At 30.6% G+C, this 18,364-nt stretch overlaps 3 protein-coding genes across 4 annotated transcripts; all 3 read left to right on the forward strand.

Annotated features, from left to right (window-relative positions):
* The first annotated feature begins 558 nt into the window (after nucleotides 1–558).
* LOC114163736 (S-type anion channel SLAH1-like) lies at nucleotides 559–1,929 on the forward strand. Its single transcript, XM_028048030.1, has 2 exons — nucleotides 559–1,446; nucleotides 1,672–1,929. The coding sequence occupies exons 1-2, from the start codon at nucleotides 559–561 to the stop codon at nucleotides 1,927–1,929; spliced, it is 1,146 nt and encodes a 381-aa protein (XP_027903831.1).
* A 3,879-nt stretch (nucleotides 1,930–5,808) lies between these two features.
* On the forward strand, nucleotides 5,809–7,709 carry LOC114162960 (S-type anion channel SLAH1-like). 2 transcript variants are annotated; one of them, XM_028046980.1, is made up of 3 exons: nucleotides 5,810–6,806; nucleotides 7,348–7,400; nucleotides 7,514–7,603. In XM_028046980.1, exons 1-3 carry the CDS (start codon nucleotides 5,919–5,921, stop codon nucleotides 7,557–7,559), a joined length of 987 nt encoding a protein of 328 aa, XP_027902781.1. In that variant the 5' UTR covers nucleotides 5,810–5,918; the 3' UTR covers nucleotides 7,560–7,603. The 2 variants fall into 2 exon arrangements, with proteins under 2 accessions (XP_027902780.1, XP_027902781.1); XM_028046979.1 differs by having other exon boundaries at nucleotides 5,809–6,806; nucleotides 7,348–7,709.
* Nucleotides 7,710–14,230: 6,521 nt separating this feature from the next.
* On the forward strand, nucleotides 14,231–17,585 carry LOC114162891 (floral homeotic protein DEFICIENS). The gene is made up of 7 exons (XM_028046882.1): nucleotides 14,231–14,583; nucleotides 14,685–14,751; nucleotides 14,839–14,900; nucleotides 14,974–15,073; nucleotides 16,792–16,833; nucleotides 16,930–16,974; nucleotides 17,199–17,585. Exons 1-7 carry the CDS (start codon nucleotides 14,240–14,242, stop codon nucleotides 17,373–17,375), a joined length of 837 nt encoding a protein of 278 aa, XP_027902683.1. The 5' UTR covers nucleotides 14,231–14,239; the 3' UTR covers nucleotides 17,376–17,585.
* Nucleotides 17,586–18,364: the final 779 nt, after the last annotated feature.

Consider the following 18,364-nt stretch of genomic DNA (forward strand, 5'->3'; position numbering starts at 1 on the left):
GACAAAAAAAAATTAACGAACCCATATTTACAAATTTCACTTCTAACAGACCCCTAAATACAAAAAAACCCGTATATTTCTCATAAAAATAATAATTTATATCAAACTAAAATTAAATAATCCACGAATATTCTCTTCTAGAAACCAAGTTCAAGACACAATATCCCACTCTCATAAAGTTGAAAAAATAGTTGGACTTATGTTACACTTTGAGCCCTTTAAAGTCTTCCTGATCGCTTGATTCATGAATGGTATGCAATCATGCCTCGTGCAACAAGTGATAGCAGAAACATAAAATTGGGAGATAACAACATTATATATAGTGTATTATTATCCAGCTACAATGTGCCAAAGCAACTGAAAAGGATCAGCATATTCCCATGTTTGAATAAAAAAATAAACAAAAAACAGACCTTCTATAATTTACTTTTAAAATCCCACTTGCACATTTCCTATGGCTCATGTTCTAATCTAGCCTTCCCCTACAAAACCCTTGCATTGCATGAGTTCCCTCATAACAAAAAACTGATTTTCTTCAACGAGTTGAACAACGTGGGAATGGCAACCCAAGGTTCGCGATTTCATATTGAACTTGTGGTAGACAAGACCACGACCACCTCAAACGTTTGTGGCCACAGCGACAGTTTCAGTAATCACCAACATTCAACCTCTTTCACCACGCTCCTAATATCTGTTCTGACCAGAGTCCATGCAGGCTACTTCAGAATAAGCCTCTCCCTCGGAAGCCAGGCATTACTGTGGAAGACAATAATCACATCGGCACAAGACACACCCACTCTACCGCGAGTGCTTTCCACGTTTCCTTCAGCGGCTGTCTATGCAATCTGGTCTCTCTCCCTTTTCACTCTACTGTTACTCTCCCTTCTCTACCTCCTAAGATGCTTGTTTTTCTTTAAGATGGTAAAGGCCGAGTTCTTGCACCCTGTGGGGGTTAACTACTTCTTCGCGCCCTGGATTTCGTGGCTTCTCTTGCTTCAATCAGCGCCGTTCGTGGCGCCCAAAACCACCTTGTACATGGTTCTGTGGTGGGTGTTTGCGGTGCCGGTGGTGGTGCTTGACGTGAAGATTTACGGACAGTGGTTGACGAAGGGGAAGAGGGTTTTGTCCTCTGCGGCGGGGAACCCCACGAGCCAGATGACAGTGATAGGGAACTTGGTTGGGGCACAGGCTGCGGCGCACATGGGGTGGAAAGAGTGTGCGCTGTGGTTGTTTTCGGTGGGGATAGTGCATTACTTGGTGCTGTTTGTTACGCTTTATCAACGATTATCGGGTAGAGATGGGGTTCCGGTGTTGTTAAGACCAGTTTTGTTCTTGTTCATTGCAGCGCCCAGCGTCGCAAGCTTGGCTTGGGAATCCATTGTTGGAACCTTTGACACTGCTTCCAAGATGCTCTTCTTTCTCTCCCTCTTTCTCTTCCTCTCACTGGTAAGATTAACAAACATTTGTTGAAAGACATTTACGATGTTATAATAGTTTAGAATTAAATAAATTTATGCAGTTTTGTGGGGATCTATCAATCCGATTCATCCTTGAAGTAAATGACAAAAGTTCCAGCTAGATGTTTAGTGGCAGAGAGATTTAAAATAATAGGAAATAAAATTTGAATGTACTGATTGTGTTGTATTGATGATAGTCAACATCCATAAGCAGATTTGCAGGCCAAAGCTGTTCAGGAGATCAATGAGAAGGTTCAACGTTACATGGTGGGCTTACTCATTTCCCATTACTGCACTTGCTCTTGTTTCAACGGATTATGCAGAAGAAGTGAAAGGAACTTTTTCTCACATCCTAATGCTCCTTCTGCTCGCTCTTTCAGTTATCGTCTCCCTTACTCTCACCATGCTCACTCTTCTCAACTTTAACATGCTTCTGCTCGATATATATCCTTCCAAGCCACATCTAATGTAATATATATAAGTCATTTGTCATATAAAAATTAGCATCACCTTTAACTTAAAATCCTAGTGATTATAAATTTACGAGTCTTTTACTTTTAATATATCGCCAACAATAGGGTTAAAATTAATCACAATTTTCCAAGATTAATATCTGACCAACTATATTCAAATATATCAATGATTGGTAAAGTATATATGTATAAATTTTCATTACTTTAAACACTATTTTTCTTTTTTCTTTTTCTTTCCATATCTCAATTGTATAAATTATTATACAAGTTTTAGATGAGATTTCTCTATATAATTATGAGAGAAAAAAAATCATTTTCATAAGGTTAACTTATGCATAAATTAAAATACAAAGCTTAGAGAAATTAGTAAAAGAAGTTATTATTTACATAAATTTAGAAGTAATTTTAGTTAAGTATAAAATTTTATATTATTTTATTATTATTATTTTTAATTCTCTTTCAAAAATACTTATACCCTCCAAAGGATTTAAAAGAAAGCACAAAAGATAGGATAGTTTGCAAAATGAAAAAGAAAAGAAAAAAAAAAACTACTCTTTCTAACTCATGAAAAGATTTATAAGGAAAGATAGGTATATAATGATTATGAGTAAAATTACAACGATTATATATTTATTTTTTATTAATAATTATGTCTTTTAGATAAATAATTAAAAAAATATATATTTAAATAATGAACTTAAAAAAATAGTAATCTTTCTTAAAATAAATATTAGGGACCGAAACCAATCAATTAGGATTTTAGAAAAATAAAGATAAATTTTCTTTTATAGAAACTAGAACCAAATTTCAAAAGAATAATTTCAAAATGTTAGAAATATGAAAAAACTTATAAGAAAAAAGTTAAAACTCACTGGTTTCACGTATAGTAAAAGACAATTATACCAACATACTTTGTGTGTGATATATTTTTTGGGTAGAAGGGCCCGGATCCTGTTCGGGCTCTAGAATCAAACTTTTCGGGACTTTCTTCCTACACTTCCAAGTATTTCTTCTACACCTCCAAAATTTTTTTAAATACCCAAATATCCTTTGACCATTTAAGGAAATTCACGGACATCACACCCCCAAAAATATTTTTGGAAGTCAACTTCCGGAAGTCAAAATATATGATTTCCGGAAGTCAAAGTATATCACCGGAAGTCGACTTCCGGAAGTCAAATTATATCACTGGAAGTCGACTTCCGAAAGTCAAAATATATCACCAGAAGTCAAAAATCATTATCGAAAGTCGACTTCCGGAAGTCAAAAATCATTACCGGAAGTCAACTTCCGTAGGTAAAAAAATTAAGTGATTTTAAATATTTTTAATTCTTTTTAAAATTTATATTTTCTAACTTATTTTATTTTATTTTTTAAAACATAAATTTTTAAAAAAAATTACTTTAAAAAATAAAAAAAAAGTAATAAAAATACTAAATAAAATATTGAAAAAAAATTAAAAAAATTTAAACTAAAATAAAAAAACTTTAAATTTAAAAAAAAATGAAAAAGAAATTATATATATATATATATATATATATATATATATATATATATATATATATATATATATATATATATATATATATAAAACGGAAGTCGGACTTCCGTGTGTGTATATATATATATATATATATATATATATTTATTTGTATATATATTTTCTTTTTTATTTTTATTTTATTTAAAGTTTAATATTATCTTAATTTTACTTATTTTTATATTTATATTTATTTGTCAGTATATTAAATAAAAATAAAATTATATATATAAATATTAATATTTTCTTAAAAATATATATTAAGAAATATGAAAACATAAAAATAAATAAAGTAGTAAACTAAAAAAATCATTAAAAGTTAAAAAATATAAATTTTAAAAAGAATTACAAATATTCAAAATAAATTTTGTTTTTTGACTTACGGAAGTCGACTTCCGGGAATATTTTTTAACTTCCGAAAGTCGATTTCTGGGAATATTTTTTGACTTCCGAAAGTCGACTTCCGGTGATAATTTTTGACTTCCGGTAATTCATTTTGATTTTCGGAAGTTGACTTCCAGAAGTCATATATTTTAACTTTTGAAAGTCGACAAAATTTTGGAGATATGGTGTCTGCGGATTTCTTTAATTAGTCAAAAGGTTTTTTGAGAATTTAAAGAAAGTTGGAGGTGTAAAAAAATTTTGGAGGTACATGAATAAAGACCCAACTTTTCAGTCGCCCGGTTGACTTTCGGTCCTATTATAAATGCATCTTTGGGCCTATTTTTTTTTCTTTAACCTTAGAGGTCTGGAAATTTATTTTTGGTTTTCGCTATTTACATTTTCCAATTTATGAAGTGTATTTCCTATTCCCTCTTATATATTTTTTTTCACTAAAAATATATAATTTTATATAAAAAATAGTGAGGTATATATATTTTTTCTATATTCATTCTATTTCAAAACTTATTTTTTACCATCTGTTTTTATTACTTTTTAAATCTAATTTTACACATCACATTTATACATTCTTTTTTTTTTATTCTCGATAAAAATTAGCGAAGTTTCATCAGACTTTCATTTCGTATTTTAATTCATTTTTCACCATCAAACTTTACAATTTTTATACTTCCATCAACATGATATTGCGCATGTTCGTAGTAATGTTGTTAGTTACATTTGTTATATATATATACATATATATATATATATATTAATACATAATTAAATGTATTAAAACTATTATATTAATAGGCAAAGTATTAAAATAATATAATTAATATAAATCTATCACATATATGTCATGAAAATTTAATGAGTAGATATCATAAGTAATATTTTAAATCGATAAGGACCACATGGAAATATTGATTTTAAAGAAATAACTTATCAAAGTTATATAAAGGGGTTATGATTTTTAGAACACTTACATTTTTTTTCACATTTTTCTTTTCATCCGCGTCTAAAGATAAAATCAAAAATAAACCTAAGGTGCTCAAATGGAAATATTGATTTTAAAGAAATAACTTATCAAAGTTATATAAAGAGGTTATGGTTTTCATTTGTAGAATACTTATATCTTTTTCATATTTTTTGTTTTGATACGCAAGATAAAATCAAAAGTAAACCTAAGGTGCTCAACAGTTAGAAAATTAACTACTTTTCCATTTTAAGTTGTTCTCAAAGACCAATCAGATATGTTTCCACGTATGGTTCTATATAATATTGAGAATTGTTCATTTAATTAAAGGGTTTAATTTCATCCATTGTTGATCTGATTTTGGTGCATAATCTAATAACGTTTTCATCCGTAAGTTATTAAAATATTGTTTTCTTCCAAAGTATGCTATAATATTACATGTGACTTCTTTAATGTTACTGAAAACTACTTTTCAAGAGGGTAAATATAAATTTCAGAAGGTGATTTGAAGTATTTAATACTTTATTATTTTGATTTTATTTGGAATTTAATAAAAGAGCATGTTAAAATTTGTCCGAAGGCTATGGATTAAATTAAATTGAAAACTTTATCTAGAACTCAAGAGAATATTATCCTCTAGAAACCAAGGTCAACAAGACACAACAACCCTTTCATCAAGTTGAAACAAAAGTGGTACCTACGTTAGACTTTCGAGCCCTCAAGTCTTCCTCCAATCGCTTGATATTCATGAATCATGAAACACTCGTGCGTTCATGCCTCGTGCAACAACACTGATAGGAACACAATTGGAAGAACCATACTTTATCTATATACACACACTGTACTGCATTAGAATGTATTTGTTATCCAGCTATAACGTGCCAAAACAACTGTAAAGTCTCACGTAATTCCTTTGTTTGAATCAAAATAAAAACAAAACAAACCTTGTATTAATTTATTGTTATTATAAGCCCACTTGCACATTCCTATTGCTTATGTTCTAATCTAATTCCCCTACAAAACCCTTGCATTTGCACGAGGAATTGTCACAAAATTCTTGTCTTGCGAAAAAGTTGGACAACGTTGGCATGGCTACCCAAGGTTCCCGATCCCAGATTGAACTTGTAGTAGACACGACCACGACCACCTCAAACGTTTCTAGCCACACCAACAGTTTTAGCAACTACCAACACTCAACCTCTTTCACAACGCTCCTAATCTATGTTCTGACCAAATTCCATGCAGGCTACTTCAGAATAAGCCTCTCCCTCGGAAGCCAAGCATTACTGTGGAAGACGATAATCACATCGGAACAAGACACAACCACTCTACCGCGAGTGCTTTCCACGCTTCCTTCGGCGGCTGTGTATGCACTCTGGTCTCTCTCCCTTTTCACTCTAGTCTTACTCTCCTTTCTGTACCTCCTGAGGTGCTTTTTTTTCTTTAAGATGGTGAAGGCCGAGTTCTTGCACCCTGTAGGGGTTAACTACCTCTTCGCGCCCTGGATTTCGTGGCTTCTCTTGCTTCAATCAGCGCCGTTCGTGGCGCCCAAAACCGCCTTGTACTTTGTTCTGTGGTGGGTGTTTGCGGTCCCGATGATGGTGCTTGACGTGAAGATCTACGGGCAGTGGTTGACGAAGGGGAAGAGGGTTTTGTCCTCTGCGGCGGGGAACCCCACCAGCCAGTTGTCGGTGATAGGGAACTTGGTGGGGGCACAAGCTGCGGCGCACATGGGGTGGAAAGAGTGTGCGTTGTGGTTGTTTGCGGTGGGGATGGTGCATTACGTCGTGCTTTTTGTTACGCTTTATCAGCGATTATCGGGTAGAGATGGGGTGCCGGTGTTGTTAAGGCCAGTTTTGTTCTTGTTCATTGCAGCGCCCAGCGTCGCAAGCTTGGCTTGGGAATCCATTGTTGGAACCTTTGACACTGCTTCCAAGATGCTCTTTTTTCTTTCCCTCTTCCTCTTCGCCTCACTGGTAAGATTAACCTATCTACTTGTTTGAGTTCAACTATAATCTTTTCCTGGGTTTGAAACAAACAAAAGATGTGTTACGAACTGCTTGTAAAAACTCGATAAACTATTTGATGAAAAATATAAATATGTCGAATCTCTTTTGAGTTACACCCATTTTTTAATAGAACACGATTATAAAATTACAAAACCTGGAATTAGTACATGATGAAGTTGGTATATTTATTAGACTATGATTTCAGCTGTTTTAAAGTGTACGCGAATTCAAATTCAATATCCCGTTATTTGAACAATTTTGTCGTGGAAAACAGAGGAGAACAAAAATATTGTATAATTTAAACTCTAGTTGTTTTCATCCATGCAATAGTTTTTCCCTTCCCCGAAATGAAAACAAGTGATATTGGTGAAAGTCAACATCCATAGTCGATTTCAATTTTCAACAGCGGTGTGCGATGCAGGGAGGGAGAGTCCTTAATTGCCAGCTAATATTTGAATTTTTGAAAGAAATGAAATAAGAAGGAAAATGAATTTATGTGTTGAAGCAGATTTGCAGGCCAAGACTGTTCAGAAGATCGATGAGAAGGTTCAGCGTTGCATGGTGGGCTTACTCATTTCCTATTACTGCACTTGCTCTTGTTTCAACGGATTACGCAGAAGAAGTGAAAGGAACTTTTTCTCACATCCTAATGCTCCTTTTGTTGGCTCTTTCAGTTCTTGTCTCCATTGCTCTCATCATGTTTACTCTCCTCAACTCTAACATGCTTCTACCCGCGGATATATAACCATATCCTATGTTGCAACCTTTTTCCTTAATCCATCCCATCATCATATCCAATGCAACACATATGTAACATACAAATACCACTCCAACCCAAAATACTATAGATGTGTGATTCTTGTTTTTAAATATTGTTTAACTTTCTTTTGTATTTATAATTATAATGGAAGATTTAGATTCATATACTCTTGTTTAATTAATTTTCTAAATAAAATTAAAATAAGTACAAATTTAGAGAAATTAATAAAAACAACTATTATTGGATAAATTAATAACTTTATAAAGTTTTGGTTAATGAATAAAAGTTATTTCATTTTATATTTTTCTCTTTTAAAAATACCGTTTCATAATTAAATTTCATACACAATTTAACTATTCTCATACTTCCATATTAAATTTTATTATTATTATGGGTGAATATGAGAAGGGAAATTATATGTTTGTCATCTCTCCTTAAAATAAAAAACATAAGTACTTGATAATTTAGCATATTAATATCTTAATAATATTTTTTAATATTTTAATATATATTATTAAGAGATACTGATATTTTGATATAACTGTATTTTTTTATTATCATTTGACATTACTTCTTATTATTATTTACTTTCTTTTTCTTTTAAAATTATAAAAATTAAATTTTATAAAAACAATTTTATGTCTACAAAAGTTGTTAAATAGTCGTTAAATTGTGTTAAACAACCTTTTCTCATTATTAGCTGTGGAAGTATAGTGAAAAATATAACTGATATATCCGAAATTTGAACTGTGCTACCAGCTCAACCAACTACACAAGTTACTGCTACCTCTTACTGAGGAAGTTATAAATATAGACCGTTAATTTCTGCTTCATGTTATGTCAAAAATAGCCACACCCTCTACAACAGTTTAAGTTTTACCTCTCTGGCAACCCAGAGAAAACAATGATTCACAGTCAACACTTTTTTCTTTCTTTTTTTTTTCATTATTCTTAAACAATATATGCGTTGCTTATCCCTTTGTCGAAACGCAAATTAAAATCATATTTAAAAAAGATACGGAAACGTAGAGCATTTGGGATAAAATAATGGATATATGCATAAAATTGAGTACTGATATGCATTACTCGTATAATATACGTTTACATGTTCAGTTTCTTTGAACTAAAGATCACACCCTGTCAATCATAACAACTAATATTCTATATTAATTAATTCGTAGTAATGTGGAGCGTGAAAAAATAATAAATCGGAGTTTTATATACATACAAATTTTAATATATATGCAAATACGTATATTTTTCTTAAAAGAAATATCAAAAGTATACTATTTAAAATATGAGACACGCAAGTCCAAAGGAGAGGAGGAAGCGAATTCGCACAAGGAATAATATCGATATATAAAGACAACCAAGTTCATGAATCTTCATTTCTGATATTTTGTTGCAATACATTAATTATGTTTTCTTTACCTAATTCTTTAATTCGAATTTAGATGAAAATATCTTTTCGTTCATTTGTGGGATCAAGCAACGAAGGGTAGGTCCTTAGTTTATAATCAAGCTATGGAAACAGTTATAACCATTGAAGACCACTTATTTAAAATAATATATCTGTTCTAATCACACCCTGACCCATTTTTAATAAACAAACAAAAAAAAAAACCTAGTTAAATAGCTCAAAAAGGTGCATGCTATTTGATTATTCTTGCGAAATGTTGATCTTTAGGGTGTTGAAAATACAGCCAAAATGTAAACAAAACTAGGCATGTCAAAATCAAATGGATTAGGTAGAGGTATGTGTATGACTTTTATGTTCTTTTCTTTTCCGAATTTTGATCAAACTTGGATTTTCTATTGTCTTCTTCAGAGCTATATATACAATAGGAGCGACCAAATACTCAGCCAAGGGAAAAACATTAAAATAATGTCTTAATAAAAAAAAGTAGCATCACAGTCAGCCATAGCAATTTTTATTTCTCTATTCTCTAAATTTCTTTTTTGTTCAATTAATGGTTTTTATTTGTGACATTACTTTATATATATATATATATATATATATATATATATATATATATATATATATATATATATATATATATATCATGACAAAGCCATACCTACTTTTAGGTCTCATTAGTGGTTGGATTTGACAAATTTAGGTGCAAAGTTACCAATTTGGCCCAAATTGACCAAACCATTTGAAGGTCCCATGCATGTTACATGTTTGTTGGATGACTTTAAGCATGTTCATGTTGGAACGTACTACGAAAAAATAGGTTACACAGATGAAAGGCTCGAAAAGAATTGTTTAGTCAAACTTCAGAATGCAAGGAAAGATAAAGAAAAAACTAAACTTTCAAAACTTAGTTTCTTATTAGCTTGTATATCTTGGTTGTTTTTAGCTAGATTATAGCATGTTTGATGTATGAAAAGCTAGGGACAAATGTCGAGGATATATTGAGATAGTTCTTGAAGGAAATCTCATAGATTTGTCATGGTAAGGTTAACAAAAACGTAAGTAAAACCGAGAATAGTATTTTTAATTAGGTTGACATAATGGTAAAATCGGAAAGAAGAACGGAATATGTTGTAAATTCAATTTTCTTCACTAACGTTTATGAATTATAAGGTTGGTTTGGAAGAAAAGGTGATAAAGATTATGAGTTCATTTTACTGTTTATGGATAAAGTATATTGTTGGATCTTTTGAGAGAGAGTCACCGGAAAATTTAATATCAATAAGCATGAGTCTAACTTTTTCATTTTTACTCAATATAAGACTTAGATTCATATTTGGATTCTTAACATATACTAACATTAATGACGAGACGTAATAGAGGCTAAGTAGATAAAGACTTTGTTTGAATTGTAAATTTTTTTTATTGAAGGTTTCTTGGATATGATCTGGAGAAACTTGGTTAGGTGTGGTGAAAGGAGTTTGATAAAATATGCATCTTGGATTTTTGGTGTTTCTTGACAATATATAGTTATGAAGAAATAAAACAAAATATAAAAAAAGCACAAAATGCATGCAGGAAATTAAATGAATACTAACAAGGGGAAGATTAGTAAATATGAGAAAAATAAATACAATAAAAATAACGTAGAAATATTATCATACTAAATGTGCATTGTAAAAAATGACCATGGACCTTGAGGGTCTCTTGGATATTCTAAGAAAGACAAAGAGAATAAAATATCAAATAGGAAAACATAACTTCCACACAAAGAAAATACAAAAAGTTATTAATTTTTTGTTTCTATCTTGTATTTATTCACAGGCGATTTCGTATGAACATATATAATTTCCTTTTATAGGAAAACGAAATCTATCTTAAATAAAGATAAAAGACTTCATTTTTTACAAGTTAATATTTATTGCCTAGAACAAAATTAACAGTGAAAAAATATAAAATAAATAAAACATGTAATTTATCATTGTTTCAATGTTAGCTATAAACTAGTATATTCTATCTTTTGAACAACTTAATAATCTTATTTTAATAAAATAATTTAACAAGTGTGAGCACTCAAGAGCAAGTACTTACAAGGTATTGAAGGGAGAAAAAAAAACTTGAACTTATACATCAAATTTTTGGAAAGAGACTATAGATATGACAGTTTTACACAAATGAGTTTTTCTTTTTAAGTTTAAATCTTAATTTGAAGTTTCACATTGAAAAATATATACGAATAAAAAGCATATAAGTATAAATACTTATTAATAATTTAGGTAATGTCTTATTAAAACTTCGAGTTAAATATGATAATTCATTTGCATGGTTGATTCTTGGCATATTAATAAAACAATTTATATTATATTTTCTCTTACATATTAGGAATAAATAGTATAAAAAATAAATTAATGATCAGTATAAATTTTGTGGAGCTCTTGTATTGAAAGTCATTCCCAACCATATACAAATCCATATATGAAAAGTTTTTTTTTAATGTAAATGTTACATATGTGTTTTTTTAATTTGAACTAATAATGGTATAATTTATCAAAAACACCATTTAGTGCTCGTTAATAATTGAAACTTTAAAGAGAATATTTAATATGGAAGAGATTTACCATTAAAGAATAAAAATGTTAATAATGGAACAAATATAAATGATAAAGAAGGTCAATCCTAATGCATAATAATGTTCAATATAAAAATATAAGTTTGTTTTGATTCCATGATCAATTTTGGAAATTTCAATCGAGTCCATAATAAATTTTGGTGGCCTGTTAAATTATCCATATTTTAAATTTTTTTAATTGAGTCCCGATAGTTAAATGTTTCTATTAATTGTAGAGCTGTCAAAATGGGTAATCCGGCCCGATCCGGCTGAATCCACCACGAGTTGATGATTTAGTGAGCCAATCTAATCCGGCTCATTTTTTAGTGAACCAAAAAAATTTGAACTCGGCTCGACCCACCACAGATTGGCGGGTTAAACGGGTTGGCTCACGGGTTCACTTAAATAAAAAAATTTTATTTTTTTATTTTTTTTAGTCAAAACTAAATTGTAATTCTAATTAAAATTTAAATAAATTTTAATACAATTCAAATACAAACCAAAATAAAAAAAAATACAAATTATTCATGTGTTGGATAAAAATACAATCTAACATGACCCAAATGTAAAGTCCAACTTAATAAAAAAAATAAAAACACTTTTGTGACCCTTTTATTTGCCGGTTGGTGAGCCAACCCGGCTCACCACGGGTTCAACCCGGATGAGTCGGTCAAAAATCAACCCGTATTAAAATTTGTAAAAAAATTTCAACCCAACCCTGCCTGAACCCGTGGTGGGCCGGGTTGACTCGCGGGTTCTAACCCATTTTGACAACTCTAATTAATTGTGTGATGTGGCAGTTATCATACATTGTCATCTTGGTTGGATGTCATCACATGATATTTTTGTTACAATATATCATAACGACGAGAACTTTACCCAAAACATGTATTGTATTTAACAAAAATTGTTTTTAACTTTAATTAAAATTATAAAATAGAAAATATAAATTATAAAAATATTAAATATATAACTATCAAATTATGAATTATGAAATTACAAAAAATAAAGATAAAAAATTTACAATTCTAACAAAAGCAAAATGATTAAAAAATAAAAATACAAAATGAAGTTTAATACTAATAAACATTCTAATTTAATGAACTAATATTAGACAATAAAAAAAATATTGATTAAAAAATGTAAAAAATAAATACAATGCTTGATCTAAAAATACAATTTTTTGTTACGTTAAAGTTAAAGTCTCCTTCGTAATCCTTTATTAATGCATTCATCATCTTATAATGAAGATTTATTCGTTGCAAGTGTTAGTGCATATTCACAAGTATTGTTTGCATAAAAAAATCATTATTGGAATGTAAATATAATCATGAAGACTCGCAATGATTAAAAGTGGACAAAGAAAATAATTCATCGTTGTAAATAATTTATTTCTTTTTAGTTTATATTTTTTTTCAGTGAAATTCATTGAGCTTTAGCTGTAAATATTTACCTACTAAATAAATATTTAATATATTAATTTAAAAGTTTGACAATGTTATCATAAGTAATTATAACAGTAAGTGTTGGAGTTGAAGTGTACACCAAGAGTAAATGCTAGAGAAATACTTATTTAATATAAAAATGTATAACAAATAAATTAACATTGTATCGTTTATATATGTTATCAAAAGAGAAAAGTGATTTTTTAAATAGAGTTACTCACAAGTAAGAACATTGTCTTACAACCTGGAAAGGATGGATGGAGTTACAAAATTACTAACCTAAAGTTAAACTGTGTTGTCGCAATCCCACTTTGAAAAAATGGTATCAAGTCATTAGTTGTTCTGACATGATTGTTCTATTCTTCTTTAAACTCATATCTATGCCTTTCAAAATAATTTTACTCGAATTAAACGTGTATCATGAAATTAGGCGACAAAGCCCTAATAGTTATAGTTTTTTTATGTGTTAAAAAATGCCATACACATTAAACAAATCTAATAATTGTTTTTAGCAGTTTATGAGCACATTTGGTGTTAAGAAAAATGTATTATGAAATTTGAGATTAGAAGTTAAAAATTTGGTGTTGAGGTATTGGAAATGACAAGAGCAGAAGGCCTGGATGAAGAACGTTAACTTTTTTCCAATTTAGTGGGGCGTGACAAGTTAAAGGTTTTGATTGAATGTTTGAATTTTAAATTGGTCCTTCACTTTCATTTAACACCTAAACCTAGCTAGGAGTAACACAACAGGGGTACATATAACTATATATATCAATGTGTGGAGCAATGTGTATAATCTGAAGGATATAACGTTGCGTTCAATGGCGGAGGCAACAGCTATGACGGAAGTCGCTTGTTATGGAAATCAGAGTTTTTAATGGCATCACTCTCAGCGTTTGTTTGTTTCAGATAGGAGGCATTGAGACGGAAAAGAAATAATTGATGTGTTGAAAATGGTGTGGTAAAGATAAGAGTGAAAGAGTTGCCCTAAGCATGGTGAAAGGGAGAAAAGGGTTAACGGTTGGGTGACGGAGAGAGACGGAAAGTAAGGGTCCCCAGTGGGCACATGGGAGCGGCGTTGACGATGAAACGAGAAAGAGCATAGGACGTTTATGACAAAGCCTGCAATAGCTTTCGTTAATTTGGCAAAGAGGTGTCCCATTTGAGGCAATGCAGCTCCCCCACCTTCCCTTTGTATTTCTCTTTCCCTCATTAACTCATTATCCTATTCCTGTTCCTATTATCACTCAGAATCCGCAGAAGCAGATAGAAAGGAACAGAAGCATAAGCATAAGCATAAGGAAGCAGAAAGCAGCAGCAACAGCTATGGCTCGTGGAAAGATCCAGATCAAGAGGATAGAGAACACCACCAACCGCCAAGTCACTTACTCCAAACGACGCAATGGCCTTTTCAAGAAGGCCAACGAGCTCACCGTTCTCTGCGATGCCAAGGTTTCTATTATTATGTTCTCCAGCACTGGCAAACTCCACGAGTACATTAGCCCCTCCACCTCGTACGTTCATATTCTCTTCTCTTCTCTTCTCTTCGATTCAATTCAATTCCCAAACAAACCCTATACCTACCTACCTATCTAATGTCCTTTTTCTTTTCCAGAACAAAACACTTCTTTGATCAATACCAGATGACCCTAGGAGTTGATCTCTGGAACTCTCACTACGAGGTTCTCTTTTCTCTCTCCTCTCTCTCTCTCTTTTTTCTTCAGATTTACTTCTTCCAACTCATTTTCTTTCTTCTTCTTCTTCGCCAGAATATGCAAGAGAACCTGAAGAAACTCAAAGAGGTCAATAAGAATCTTCGCAAGGAGATTAGGTATAATTTTCTCGCTCAGTGTTTTTCTTCTGGATCTGCACATGTTTTATATGTTTACTTGCTCATGGCTTAGGCAGAGGATGGGAGATTGCCTCATCGATCTGAACATGGAAGATCTAAAGCTCCTGGAGGAAGAAATGGACAAGGCCGCCAAGATTGTTCGTGAGCGTAAGGTGAAATTACTTTCCGCTTTTTTTCTCTCACACCTTAATTAATGTGTGCATGTGTCTTAATTCAAAACTTGCTAGTGTCGGCTACCTATCTATATATAGATAGCTAGATATACATATCATGGAGGTACAGATTTGAGAGTGCTAACTATTTTGGCATCAGTTTTATCCAGGATATAGTTTCTTTTGTTGAAATTTATATACATTATAGTTCCTAATTAAATTCTTAACTTCTATGTTGTTTGCCCTTATTAAAATGAAGATTACAAAAGTTGAGATTATTATGCCTAGTTATTCTAATGCATTGGATTACATCAAAATTCTTCAGCTATGATTAAAAGTCAATGACGGAAATTATTTGATTGTTAGGGTAGGATTTCATGTTTAACTTTAACACCTGGTCGTCCAAAAGTACCATTTTCCTTTCTGATCAATAAGATTGATAAATTTGGTATTTCTTTTCACTTGTTCATTAATTTTTGAAATCTAACTTGGAGTTGGTATATATTTTTTAGTTTATATATACCTTAGGAGTACATAGGAACAAAGCTTGTTTACGATGAGCGTGCAGTAATGGTTAATTAGTTCTCCAATATTGAATTGGTTTGAGATATCAAACTCTGCTGAATTTTGGGGACCCCCTTTGTTCTTTTGGATTCATTCCCTGTGACACAATGTTCGGATCTGAGCAAAACCACATGAGTACACGACATCATTCGAAACTGTATATTTTCAATTAAAAAAATGTGAAGTTATAATACAAAATTTGCTTCTTTTCTGGGTAGAATTTATTTCTATTGGTGAAGGTGTGTTATGTGTCTTCTTTTTCCAGTTCACTTGTTAATCTGGAGCTAGCTGGAGCTGCTCAATATTTATTCTGAACATATATATATATATATATATATATATATATATATATATATATATATATATATATATATATATATATATGATGCTCTGGATGACTTGTCCACGTCAACAATTCTTAATAATATTTTTTTCATAAGAAAATTTAGTATGAAATTTTTGTGAAAAAAATCATGCTATAACAAGGAATTAAAAGTATACCCACTATTACTTCTTAAAAAAATTTAAGTACAGTCTTCAAAAAAAATCATTTTTTCCTATAATTAATTTCGTAATATTTTTTTAATTTTTATTTCATTCCTTTAGATTACATGCTAAATTTTGTTTTCATGCATGAAAACGTAACTCCTTTCGACAAACTTTCTCAGGCTATAAAACCTATTTTCAATTATTATCTATTTATCCATACAAGGACACACAAAATATTATTAGACAGTTTTAGATACCCACTTTTCCATAACTAGAGTTTCATTATTTCTTTCTTAAATCTAAAAACTAAATACATATTGCTTTAGATGGAATGAAACACTGGTGATGGTTCAAGATCCCTAATAATTTTTTCGTACAACCCTTCTTCTTTCTTGATAGCTTCCTTTCTTACACTGTCTCCGAAAGTTATTTGCACCAAGCAAGTAATACTGTTGTTTACCGAAGTTAAACTGTTGAATGTGATTAAAATGGAAACACTCTAATTAAGACTAGTGCCAGATTTTATTACAAAACATGTGCAGTGGAACATAATTTGGTTGCTTTTAAAAGGAAACACACAGTGGTTGTGGTCCTGTTTGAAGATTTCGAATTTACCATATCATACCATGCTAACGAGTTCCTTAAATTGTGACAACTGTTGACAGTATAAAGTGATAACAAACCAGATTGACACCCAAAGGAAGAAGGTAAAGTAGTGAACATATCTCGTTAATTCCGTTTTCTTTGGTGCTTGTTTCACTTCATTTTATTACTGACATTTCTGATTTTTCTTCTTCTTTTAGTTTAATAACGAGAAAGAAGTGCACAACAGGCTCTTGCGTGACTTGGTATGTAATTTAGCACATTTATGTTGTTGATTTCAGTATACCTCATGCTTCCTAACTTATATACAAACACACGAAGTGAAAACAACAATTGTATAGTCTTCTATTTCTTCGTATATATACATATCAGTTATGTTTCTGATATTGATCTCTTGATCTTTATGTTAAAATTTTGGTTTGAGATTGGAAGTTACTTTGCTTCATTAATGAGTTTTGGTGTGTTGAAGGATGCAAGAGCAGAAGATCCACGTTTTGCATTGATAGAGAATGGAGGAGAGTACGAGTCTGTGATCGGGTTCTCAAATTTAGGTCCACGCATGTTTGCCTTGAGCCTACAGCCAAGCCATCCTAGTGGTCATAGCGGACCAACCTCTGATCTCACCACTTACCCCTTACTTTTCTAGTATCCATCGGAAATACCATCTTCTCTCGGTTTTCAATAAGTAATAGCCCTTAAGTTTTAAGTTATGTTCCCTCAACTTTACTTATATATGTCACCAAAACAATCTCACCAATCTTCTGCATGTTTCAATTATAATTTGCAACTCATCAACTATTACTTCTACTGCTATTTACCCTAATCATACCTCATCAACTATTATCTCTGTATGTTACTTACTGCTGTTTACCCTAATCACAGAAATGTGTCCTCTTTTCATTCGCAGAACGTTGAGTATGGTTATTTTATTCATAGATGGACTATATATATATATATATATATATATATATATATATATATATATATATATATATATATATTCAGTTACATCTGAGTGTTTAAAAGATTAGTCAAATCACTATCAACTATGAAAATATATTGATTTCACAGTTAAAAATAAATAAATTTATTTATCCTGACTTAAATAAAATTAGAGAATATATATCTAATTTTAAACTAGGAATTAACTTTATTAATTTTTTAATAAAATTACCATTGCATTTTTTCTACTTTTTACATGACACTTGTCTTTTTCGTTTACTTTTAATCAAATGATAAATTCCTCTTCTTCCATATGTTTTTAATCCTATGTTATTTTAAAAAATACATATTGATAAGGAGTCAATTAAAAGTATGGAAAGTAAAACTTCAAATTTTAAATATGAAAATATATTTTTATAAATAAAAACTTCACTCTTTTAAGTTTTTTGTTATATGATTTAATACTTTCCCTTGTTCTAAAACAGTTCTTATAATCCCTTAAATTGTTAATAATATAACATTTATATTTTTTATTTGATTTATTATACTTATTTTTTATAACATACTTATACTTGTAAAAAAAGGCATATTTAAATATAATAATAAGTAATGAAGTTAAATCACATATATATTATAACTATTTGTTCATTTATATTGAAATATAAATGTTCAATATTTTATAAGAAAAATTAT

This window comes from Vigna unguiculata, chromosome 9 (assembly GCF_004118075.2).
Source record: "Vigna unguiculata cultivar IT97K-499-35 chromosome 9, ASM411807v1, whole genome shotgun sequence".
Taxonomy (NCBI): Eukaryota; Viridiplantae; Streptophyta; class Magnoliopsida; order Fabales; family Fabaceae; genus Vigna; species Vigna unguiculata.

Coding starts and splice junctions, on each gene's coding strand:
- LOC114163736 (XM_028048030.1), top strand. CDS start 559: ATGGCAACCCAAGGTTCGCGATTTCATATTGAACTTGTGGTAGACAAG. Junction 1,447..1,671: donor TCTTTCTCTTCCTCTCACTG/GTAAGATTAACA, acceptor ATCCATAAGCAG/ATTTGCAGGCCAAAGCTGTT.
- LOC114162891 (XM_028046882.1), top strand. CDS start 14,240: ATGCAGCTCCCCCACCTTCCCTTTGTATTTCTCTTTCCCTCATTAACT. Junction 15,074..16,791: donor AGATTGTTCGTGAGCGTAAG/GTGAAATTACTT, acceptor AACTGTTGACAG/TATAAAGTGATAACAAACCA. Junction 16,834..16,929: donor TTGACACCCAAAGGAAGAAG/GTAAAGTAGTGA, acceptor TTCTTCTTTTAG/TTTAATAACGAGAAAGAAGT.
- LOC114162960 (XM_028046979.1), top strand. CDS start 5,919: ATGGCTACCCAAGGTTCCCGATCCCAGATTGAACTTGTAGTAGACACG. Junction 6,807..7,347: donor TCTTCCTCTTCGCCTCACTG/GTAAGATTAACC, acceptor GTGTTGAAGCAG/ATTTGCAGGCCAAGACTGTT.